The sequence below is a fragment of the Tasmannia lanceolata genome, unplaced genomic scaffold (assembly GCF_043159265.1).
Source record: "Tasmannia lanceolata isolate RefF3 unplaced genomic scaffold, GAP_Taslan_0.1 ptg000007l, whole genome shotgun sequence".
In the NCBI taxonomy this organism is placed as follows: domain Eukaryota; kingdom Viridiplantae; phylum Streptophyta; class Magnoliopsida; order Canellales; family Winteraceae; genus Tasmannia; species Tasmannia lanceolata.
In genome coordinates, this window is record NW_027518684.1 from 2,578,278 (window position 1) to 2,589,610 (window position 11,333).

The 11,333-nt window shown below is 39.3% G+C and overlaps 2 protein-coding genes across 2 annotated transcripts; one reads left to right on the top strand and one right to left on the bottom strand.

Annotated features, from left to right (window-relative positions):
• The first annotated feature begins 225 nt into the window (after positions 1-225).
• Positions 226-3,604, top strand: LOC143881408 (uncharacterized). The gene has a single exon (XM_077384454.1). It carries the CDS (start codon positions 335-337, stop codon positions 3,053-3,055), a length of 2,721 nt encoding a protein of 906 aa, XP_077240569.1. The 5' UTR covers positions 226-334; the 3' UTR covers positions 3,056-3,604.
• A 3,954-nt stretch (positions 3,605-7,558) lies between these two features.
• LOC143881407 (uncharacterized) lies at positions 7,559-11,128 on the bottom strand. Its single transcript, XM_077384453.1, has one exon. It carries the CDS (start codon positions 11,023-11,025, stop codon positions 8,200-8,202), a length of 2,826 nt encoding a protein of 941 aa, XP_077240568.1. The 5' UTR covers positions 11,026-11,128; the 3' UTR covers positions 7,559-8,199.
• Positions 11,129-11,333: the final 205 nt, after the last annotated feature.

The window sequence follows — 11,333 nt, forward strand, 5'->3', positions numbered from 1 at the left end:
GGAAGGACTTATTTTCATCACAGTACGCCTTCATGAAAGATGAACGGTCTCGATTGCATGCACATGTCACTGTTCGACTAGCCGTTGTCTCTTTACCATTCAAAAAAGGAGCGAGGGGTGTCATTATCAAATATATTGGCGCCAATTGGCGAGTACAGAGAGTCCTTTCTGGTTTAAGAAAAAAAGAACGAATGAGAGTTGAGAATCTGTCAGTGTAACAAAAACAGAAAAACTAGGGTTTGAAGAACGAGTTCTAGGGTTTCATGATCTTCCTCTCATCTTGTTTTGGTTTCATGTATTATTGAGCTTACCCTAATGGTGTCAATATAAAAAAATGAAGCCTATAGAGAAAGAGGGTTCTTCCTCTAAGCTCTCTGTTAAAAAACCTCCAATTTCTCATGATTTGGAACAAAACTCACTTCTCAAAAATGAAATCCAAAAACCCTGTTTGATAGATGGCAAGTTCGAAATCGGATTCGACCCAGGCCGGATTCAATCTAGTCTTCTCAAGTGGAAAAACTCTCTCATAGGTAAGATTTTTTGCTATCAAGTTCGCCATTTAGAATACATTAAAGAAAAAATCATACTTATTTGGGACCCTAGAGGTGATTTATCCATCAAATTTTTGGGAAATGATTTTCTGCTTTTCACATTCGAAAGAGAGGATGATTTTTTGGACGCTTTCACAGGAGGGCGTTGTTATATTTCTCAGTCACAGATTCTCGTTTTACAGAGATGGAATCCTGAATTCAATCCCATTTCTGATAGAATTCATAAAATCCCCATATGGGTTTGGTTTCCCAAATTGCCAATGCACTTATGGGAAGAGTACTATTTGTTTTCGCTCGCTGGGATCATAGGAAAACCTCTGAAAATGGATGATCGATCGATAGAGAAGGGTCGGGCGAGGGTCTGTGTCGAAATTGATTGTTTGAGGTCGGTCCCGAAAGGTATTTGGATTGGCCCAAAAGATTCTGGAAAATGGCAGCCATTTGAATATGAAATGTTGCCGAAATTTTGCTCTGTTTGTGACCAACTAGGGCATGATGGTCTGAATTCAGGGTGCCCTAGTATGCAGAAAAGCACCCTGAATACAAACCATCGGTCTGTGAATCATAAGCGAAAGCAACATTTTACTTGTATTGAACTAGGATCTAGTGATGATGATGATGGGTTTGGTGTCGTTCGAAGTTGGAAAAGTTCAGAGAGGCATGGATCATCTTCGGGTAAAGACGATCAGAGTAACAAAGCATTTCCAAGAGGAGGTGCTATTGAAACCAGGGACGCACCCAATGGGTTATCAGGTGGCATAAATGAGCAAAGTCATGAAGCATTTCCAAATGAAACTGGAAAGGTGGTCAATGGGGCTTTTGGTTCTAAACATAACAAAGAAGACATGACGAAACAAAGTTCAAGGGATGGAAAAGAACAAGCAGGGAAATGTAAGGAAAATCGAAAAGAAAGAGAAATTGGAGAGGCGGTCAATGGGGCTTTGGGTTCTAAAGATAACAAAGAGGACGAGGCGAAACAAAGCTCAAGGGGTGGAAAAGAACAAGCAGGGAAATGTAAGGAAAATGGAAAAGAGGGATCGGTTGACTGCAATTTTAATTACCATCAACCAGAATTCCATGACTTCGACAAGGAAAGAGAAGAAATCAAATTTGAAGTTGGTCAGGTCTGGGCAATTTTTGATGATAGAGATTACATGCCAAGATACTATGCATATATTAGAAAGGTATTCTCACCCGGGTTCAAGGTGCGTCTCAACTGGCTATATCCGAATCCGAATCCTAGAAACCGTGATGAGATTGATTGGTTGGATAAAGGATTGCCTATTGCTTGCAGGGATTTCAAACTCAGCATCACTGAAGATACTGAAAAACGTCTAATGTTCGCCCACTTAGTTTCATGTGAGAAGGACAAAGCTAGAAGTGTTTGCAAAATATATCCGAAAAAGGGCGATATTTGGGCAATCTTCAAGGACTGGTCTTTTAAATGGAGCTCTGAACCCAACAAGCATGTGACATATGAGTATGAATATGTACAAGTCCTTTCTGATTATGCCGAGGGGACGGGGGTTAAAATTGTGCACTTGGTTAAGATGAAGGGGTTTGTGAGCCTGTTTCAGCGGAATGCCAACAAGGAGATGAGCTCAGTCCAAATATCTTCAACTGAACTATTCAGGTTTTCCCATATGATCCGTTATCGTAGAATGACTGGACAGGAAAGAGAAGACATCCCGGATGGATCTTTCGAACTTGATCCAGCTTCTTTGCCTCATTTCATAGAAGGGAAACGTGTAGATACTGGGGAGACCAGTTCTAACTATGACGTTGGAAGCCATAATTCCTCTGTTGCAATGTGTTCCGAGCCTAGTTTTCATGATTTTGAAGCAGATAAATCCAATGATAAGTTTCAACCAGGTCAGATTTGGGCGCTATATAGTGACGTTGATGGCATGCCTGAGTACTATGCTCTGATTAAGAAAGTTGGTTTGGCAGATTATAAAATGCAGGTAACATGGCTTGATCATTGTCCTGAGTCAAAAGAGGAGATGCAGTGGTTCAAGGAGGATCTACCAATTTGCTGTGGAACCTTCGAGCTTCGAACAGGTAAAAACATGACCGTTAAAATTGGGATGTTCTCGCATGTGGTACGAGCAGATCCCCTTTCTGAGAAGAAGAATTCATATGAAATATACCCAAGGAAAGGAGAGGTTTGGGCAGTATACAAGAATTGGAGTCCTGGTGCAGCTCTTCCCGACTTGAACAACTGTGAATATGAAATGGTGGAAGTCCTCAAAGATTCCGGTTCTGCGTTGAGAGTTTCAGTTTTGGGAAAATTGGATGGTTATAAATCTGTTTTTAAAGGAATTGGTCTGAAAAAGGACATGTCGTGGGATGAGTTGTTGAGATTCTCCCATCAGGTTTCCTCTTTCAAGCTAATAGAGGAATGCGGTGGGAAGCTCAGAGGCTCTTTAGAACTCGATCCTGCTTCGGTGCCAACTATTTTCTTTCGTAAAACCTCAAACTGCAATGGTGAGCCCAAAATTTGATCTCATCTGACGTGCCAACAAGTTGATGTTGCAAGACCTTTATAAACTTAGTTTGTGGAAGTTTCTGACTAGAGTACTCCTTGTGAAAAGAGAATGCATGTGGTGAATACTAACAAAGACTTTGTGCTTGTTTTAGGTGACTGTCTTATACCAACTTGGCTTCTAAATTATAGCTTTAACCATGATCTGTATGGTCTGATGTGGATGTTTTAATTAGAAATAGCTGTGAAAGGTGGCTGATTGTGGGATTCCTATCTTTTTGTTAGTGGGTTCTCTCTGCATGTGTGACAGAACATTGTAGACTTTCAATGATGAGATCAACATATTGATTTCTAGTGAAATCTTTTTCTTTTTTAAGTTCTGATCCCTACTGTTTGAGAAACCTGATGTAAATTTTCGCATTCTAGGCAACATACCTGCCTGGGAACAAATATTCTCCTACTTTCCAAGGTGAACTTCAGCTTCCTTGTCACTAACCTTGGATGTTTATCCAGTGTATGTAATCATGGGTGTAGTTTTCTTATCGAAACAGAGTCCCCTGGAACAGTATCCAAGCATTCTATTTTTGATATATTTTACTTTTCAGCATGTTTCAGGTTATGATGCTGTGTGATATAGTGGTTTGACCCTGAGTTATAAGTCAATGGATTCAAGTTATCAGGTGTGGTCAGACTGTCATTAATCATCTGCTTTATGGATTCAAAACTTCTGATTCTGTATGCTTGAAAATATTGCTTTGAAGCCTTTTGCTTATAGTGTCATGGTTCTGTTTGTTGTTGTAATAAGAGGTGTTTGATTCAAACTTGTTTATGCTGTATGTTCAACAACCAGTTACTCCAAAACCTTTTTTTTTTTTTGAAAGGGAGTTACTCCAAAACCTTGAGCTTTTGGAGAAGGCGTAATTTAATCTCTTATACTTAACACTCCCCCTGGAGAAGGCGTAATTTAATCTTTTATACTTAACACTCCCCCTCATGTGTGGCCCCTCTTTCTAGGGTTGGCCTACAAGTGGCACATGTTGCCCCTCTTTTGGGTTTGGCATTGCATGTGGATTTTTGCTATCAAGGAGGGTTGAACTCAGGATCATTGGCTCTGATACCACGTGAAACGACCAGTTATTCCAAAAGCTTAAGCTGTAATAATAAAGGGTTGATTTTATTCCTGATAGTTTATAAGCAGCTTCCATATACACTAATACCTTTTGCTTTCTGCACCCGTTTATCATGATCTGTTACATTAAGGCTCTGTTTCTTTTGACATAATGGGCGTAAAACATATTTTACATCCATTTTTAAGTGGAAAATGGGAGTAAAATTTTTTTTACACCCCATAATTGTTTTTTTCCTTGAACGTATTGTTTGTTTCTAGCAATCCAGTGTAACCAAAGCTGAATTGTTAGACAACTAAGAACAGAATTTTTTTAGAGGTTAAGTTTTGGACTCACTGAGTTGGAAATTTGGATATGAGTGATAATTTCTTTCAGCATAAAATGGGCATAAAACAAATTTTACACCCTTTTTAAGTGCGAAAATGGTTTTGCATTCACTGAGTTGGAATTTTCGATTTAAGTAATTATTTCTTTTGACATAAAATGGATGTCAAACAAAATTTACACCCATTTTTAGGTGAAAATTGGGCGTAAATTTTGTTTTTCCCCCATTTTACAGCAAAAGAAGCACAGCCGGATTTTTTTTTCCCCTTGAAATAAATTATTGATTGTTTGCTCTAGCATTCCAGTGTAACCAAAGCTGAACTTGTTCTACAATTAAGATTAGGATTTCTTTTAGTGGTTGGTTTTGCATTCATTGAGTTGAAATTTCTATATAAGTGATTATTTAGAACTGCCTGATTAAATCTAGGGAGATGATATTTTCACCCCTCTGTAGTACGTGTTCGCCCCTTATAGAGTGAACAGTGGGCAACTTTAAAGCTTTTTTACGTCAAATCACATTAAAAGGGGGCGAATGCGTACGGCAGTGGGGGTGAAAATATCATCGCCCTAAATCTATGTTCAGTGCTATCATTACAATTTACAGCTATGTCCGTGCTTCCATGAATGGGTAGCAGAGATTTAATAGGAATGATAGGTCTTATTCGTTTACCTTGAATTAAGTTGGTGTCCTTTATTCTGTTCTTTGTACTATGTGTTTAGTTGAATGACATTCTTTCTTTTTCGTGATTGTGCACCAACTATGAACATGTTACTTGAATGCATTGTTTATGTTTTGAAAAATTACTTAATTTCTAAAAGAAATCCAAGTTACAACTGTAGATGAAGGTGATGGCGGCTGCGAATTGTGGGCCGCCTCCCAAATCTCTCCCCCATCCTGAGATTTCTAAAACCCTGAAACATGGGATGATCTCCTACTCTCTCACTCGATGGAAAGAAGGGTGAGAAATCCGAAAATGACTGCTGGTCTCCTTCTTTAATCTACCATCTACAATTTTTAGGAAATCCTGGATTCTAAAATCTGTGTATTCCAAACGGCCCCATAATGTTGGTAAATTCATATTATGACCATATATGTGCTTGTGACGTAGCTCAGGAAAATGTAAACCCACTTCTGGTTGAAGCTTATAAACAATAATGAGACCTTGGCCCGGTTTGGATTGCAAGAAAAACATTTTTGACGGAAAAAAAATTCTTGGGAAATTTTTTCTTTCCACAATTTAGATGGAAATTATATGATTATTGTTAATTTAGAGGGACATTATCATAAATTGAAAGTCCCTCTAAGTAAAAAAAATTGAATAGCTTTAGTTCAAATGATCTTTTTTCATTAAAAAAGGTAAGAAAATTTAGAAGTATTTTTCCTTTCCAGGCTTTTCCAAAGATTTCCAGCAATCCAAACAGGGCTTAGTGTCTGAGCAGTAGTTCGAGATATAAAACTCATTTTTCAACTCTGAATTCAGAGTTTCATAACAGCAAGATTCATTTTCAAAAACTTCTTGAATCTTGGCCAAAACAGAATGAAATTCGAGCTTAAACAGTGCTCTGTTTTTCTTTTATAAAATGTGATGCTACACTTCCATGTTTCTGATATTTTTGCTATCGGTGTCGCAGCTGAAAAGGGGCACCCATAGGGGAGTAGTTGATCAAAATTGATTTCACACTGGATAAGGCCAACTGAGATTCTCCCCTTCTGCCACTCTTGAGCACATCGCTTCTACGGTCCACGGCTAAAGGAAGAATCGAGACAGAATAGTGGTATCAAGTTCATAGATTTCAATGGCCCTTCCAAGCTTGGACTAGTAGACCGGCCCCCAATACCTTCGATAGTCGATATAGCTCGCTTTCCTCACCCTTCTTTTCCCTTCCCAAACGGGTGACTAATCATAGCTTTCTTGTGACCGGCACTAATCCCCATTTGCTTTGGTGGGTGGCTAATCCTTTGCTTGCTGTGACCAGTCTTTCTAATAAGCCTTAATTGGTAATAGCAGTGACTTCTCCGCGATCCAGCTATTCCCAGCATAAGCCTTCCCCCAATCTCTCTATCCCTTCACTCCCAGTTACTAATAATAGCTGTGACCGATTCAATCACTAATCATCATTCGTTTCACTCTACTCTCCGTTTGTTTTGCTTGCTTTTCCTATGTCCTTTGCCCAGAGGTGCTGGTTCGAGTCCAGCTCGTGACAAGGTGCTGTGAATTCAAAATTTTGCTATCTCAAGCTCAGTCATGGAGAGGCCTGGAGTTCGGGATTTGATTCTCGAAACTCAGACCCCGTTTCTGTCATCTCATATGGGAGGTTTTGGGTAGAAAAATAAACAAGCACCATCACTGTGGGCACTGTCTGAGCATGTTCCAGGATTCACTAATACAGAAAAGCCCTGAAGACAAAAAAATAAAGTTCATATATACACAAATTTTGAATCCAAAGAACACTATAAACATAAAAATATTAGAAGATCATCAATCCAAAAATAATATATAAATTCAAACACAAAAAAAGCCCTGAAAAGATGCCACAAATTGAAATATATACAGAAAGAAGCCCCAACTCAACACCACCTGACTCACTCATAACACCAGCCCTTTCCTTCCTTTCATGAAATGAAAATATACAATAAAAGGCACCAAAACCATATTATATCATCACCGAACAGAGCTTGGAAGCCATTCTAAGCACTATATAAAGAATGTACCAACTCGATGTATTGGCATCCCACGCCACGACCAACTCCCTCTCTTTTAGGAGAGAGTGAACAAACACCTATGACTAGCCAACATAACTACAAACACCTATGTAGGAGGGCTGAACCAAATGTGTTTTGAGTGCGTATCTAGCATGATGATGAGCAGTGTTTATGCAAGTGTCCTAGGTTTGTGAAGCAAAAAATAAGGCCAATTTACAGAAAATAGTGCGAAAACACCTGACATGACTAGCACCAAATATTTTATCAGAGCCTGTACCAATTCAACAATGAAAAAGCAAGAGAAGATCATATAGTACCATAAAACACAACCATCGGAGAAGAAAATACGGTTGTTGAAAGTAAAATATTTAGATACACTACTAAAAGTCCCAATTTACATGAATAAAACTACAAACAGACAGAGAAAAGATTACATGCAGTATGTAAACATAAGAGGTTAATGTCAAGGGGCAGCAGTTAACCTCGTTTAAGTCAGCAAAATAGTCAGCTTCCCTGAAGCCTTTCCCTTTAATGCCAAAAGTACAGATTTACATCAGGTGCCTAAAACACATATGTCATAAACAAGAAGTGAGATCAATACACTGGTTCCATGATTGAAGAACTACAATCAGCTGCCTTCACTGCTTCAGTTTGAAAGTCTACAACAAAACATACTGATCATGGTTGAGGCTGTACATCAGAAGCACCCTATTGAGATTCTTAAGATGCTCTGTAATTTCAAGAGCAAACCAGACATCTCTTTGAATACTAATAGAACATGTGTTGATGTAATATACACCAACATTTTTTTGGTAAGCAATAAGTAATATACATCAACTTGAGAGTACCAAATATTGGGGGCACAGAAAACAAGCCTTCTCAAATACTGATTTCAAACTAATCCCATATAGAGCTCTCTGGTCAGAAGCTCCTCCAAACTATAGGCGACAAACGCATAGCATCAATATGGCTCACATGTCAGAAGGGATAAAGAATACCACCCAGATTTCATTTTCTGGTGGTTGTGCAGAAGAAAACACTGGGCACTGATGCAGGATCGAGTTCGAAATAGCCTCTCAGCTTCCCACCTTTTTCTTTGGTTAGCCGGAAAGCAGGAACCTGATGAGAGAACTTGAGCAACTCATCCCGTGATATCTCCTTTCTGCTGCCGTTTTGTTTGAAAACAGAAGTATAACCTTCCATCTTCTCTAAACAAATAACACTCAGCCCGAAACAAGTTTCTTTGAGAACTTCCACCATTTTATATTCGCAATTATCTAGATCGGGAACGATCCCTCCAGGACTCCAATTCTTATATAATGCCCAAACCTCACCTTCCCTTGGGTATATTTCATATATTCTTGTCTCAGAAGTTGGCTCCGCTCGTACCTGATGAGATAACGCCTCAATTCCAAGGGTCTGCCTCGTGCTTGTACCAGCAGCGCTGAAAATTCCACAAGCAGTAGGTAGGTTCTGGGACCACCTGATCTCTTCTTTCAACAAGGGACAAGCTTCAAGCCAATGTACAATCACTTTAGACCTTGCTATGACTGACCTTATCCTCACATAGTGCTTAGGGAGGCCGTCTTTGTCACTATACACAGCCCAGATCTGACCCGTTTGAAACTTCTTTATATTTCTTTCAAAATTGTGAAATTCAGGGTCAGGGCATCCGTAGACCAGAGACACTGAAGGAATGGAATTATGGCCTTCAATGTCATCACTAGAGTAGGCCTTTGCAGCATCTAAATACTTATTTTTCTTGTCAATCCGGCATTTCGGGGCACTTGCTTCAGCAGGTTTGTTATCAGGAAAGCCATCAAGACTGCCCTTCGCACTCTCTAAATTTCTCCCTTTGTCAGCCCAACCTTGGTTAGCATTTTCAAAATTGTGAAATTCAGGCTCGGGATAGTTGTTGATTCCCCCCGAACACATTGCAACAGAGGAATTATGGCTTCCAACAGCATCACTAGAACTGGTCTTTCCATGCTTCTCTTCTATGATATGCGGCAAAGAAGCAGGATCAAGTTCGAAAGACCCATTTGGGATGTCTTCTCTTTCCTGTCCATTCATTATGTAATATGGAATCCTATGGGAAAACCTGAATAGTTCAGTTGAAGATACTTGGACTGAGTTCAATTCCTTGCTGGCCTTGCGCAGAAATAGGCTCAAAAACCCATTCACCTTAACCAAGCGCACAATTTTAACCCCCGTCCCCTCGCCATAATCAGAAAGGACTTCTACATATTCGTACTCGTATTGCGTATGCTTGTCGGGTTCAGAGCTCCATTTAAAAGACCAGTCCTTGAAGATTGCCCAAATATCGCCCTTTCTTGGATAAATTTTGCAACCATTTCTAGCTTTGTCCTTCTCACGTGAAACTAAGTGGGAGAACATTAGACGTTTCTCAGTTTTTTCAGAGGCGCCGAGTTTGAAATTCCCACAAGCAATAGGCAATCCCTTGTCCAACCAATCAATCTCGTCATGGTTTTTAGGATTCGGATTCGGATATAGCCAGTTGATACACACCCTGAACCCAGATGAGAAGACTTTCCTAACATACACATAGTATCTTGGCATGCAATCTCTATCATCAAAAACTGCCCAGACCTGACCAACTTCAAACTTTATTTCTTCTCTTTCCTTGTCAAAGTCATGAAATTCAGGTTCATGGTAATTAAAATTCCTGTCTACCAATCTTTCTTTTCCATTTTCCTTACATTTCCCTGCTTGTTCTTTTCCATCCCTTGAGCTTTGTTTCACATCCTCTTCTTTGTTATCTTCACAACCCAAAGCCCCATTGACCGCCTTTCCAGTTTCATTTGGAAATGCTTCGTGACTTTGATCATTTCCAATTTCAGTAGCAATTCCTTTTGGACATGTTTTGTTACTCTGATTATCTTCACCCAATGAAATTCCACGACACTCTGATGTTTTGCAACTTCGAACGATTCCAAACCCATGATCATCATCATCATCACTAGACTCAATTTCAATACAAGTAACATGTTGCTTTCGCTTTTGATTCTCGAACCCGTGGCTAGTTTTCAGTGTGCTGTTCTCCACACCAGGGCATGATGAATTAACCACATCATGGCCTAGTTGGTCACAAACAGAGCAAAATTTTGGCAAAATTTCATATTCAAATGGCTGCCATTTTTCAGAATCTTTTGGGCCAATCCAAATACCTTCGAGGACCGGCCTCAAACAATCAATTTCCACACAAACCCTCGCCCGGCCCTTCTCTATGGATTGATCATCCATTTTAAGAGGTTTTCCTATAGTATTCGCTAGCGAAAACAAATAGTACTCTTCCCATAAGTGCATTGGCAATTTGGGGAACCAAACCCATATGGGGATTTTATGAATTTTATCAGAAAATGGATTGAATTCAGGATTCCATCTCTGTAAAATAAGAATTTGTGACTGAGAAATATAACAAGGCCCTCCGGTGAAGGCGTGGGAAAAATCATCCTCTCTTTCGAATGTGAAAAACAGAAAATCATTTCCCAAAAATTTGATGGATAAATCACCTCTAGGGTCCCAAATAAATAACATTTTTTCTTTAATGTATTCTAAATTGGGAATTTGAGAGCAAAACATCTTACCTAAGAGAGAGTTTTTCCTCTTGTGTAAGCTAGATTGAATTCGGCCCGGGTGGAATCCGATTTGGAACTTGCCATCTACCAGACAGGATTCTTGGATTTCATTGTTAAGAAGTGGGTTTTGTTCCAAATCTTGAGAAATGGAAGGTTTTTTTACAGAGAATTTAGAGGAAAAATCCTCTTTCTCTGTAGGCTCGATTTTTGTCATGAAATCAGAGGAAGGATTCATGAAACCCTAGAATTTGAAGCAAGCCTAGAAATTGTTCTTCAAACCCTAGAAATCGAAATTGGTCTTGGCTTATCTCACACGTTTTTCTGTTTTTGTTACCCTGAGTTTCTCAGCTCTCTTTTTTTCGTTTTTTTCTTAAAAACAGAAAAGCTCTCTGCTCTTGGCTATTGGCGCCAATTTTTATGATAATGACACGCCATGGCAATTGAAAACAATTCTGACTGAAAAATACTGGACGATGCGGGCTTACACAGTATAAAAGCTAAAGGGAGATGATAAATTCGCACCCCCTGTAGGATGATTCGCAC

Coding starts and splice junctions, on each gene's coding strand:
- LOC143881408 (XM_077384454.1), top strand. CDS start 335: ATGAAGCCTATAGAGAAAGAGGGTTCTTCCTCTAAGCTCTCTGTTAAA.
- LOC143881407 (XM_077384453.1), bottom strand. CDS start 11,025: ATGAATCCTTCCTCTGATTTCATGACAAAAATCGAGCCTACAGAGAAA.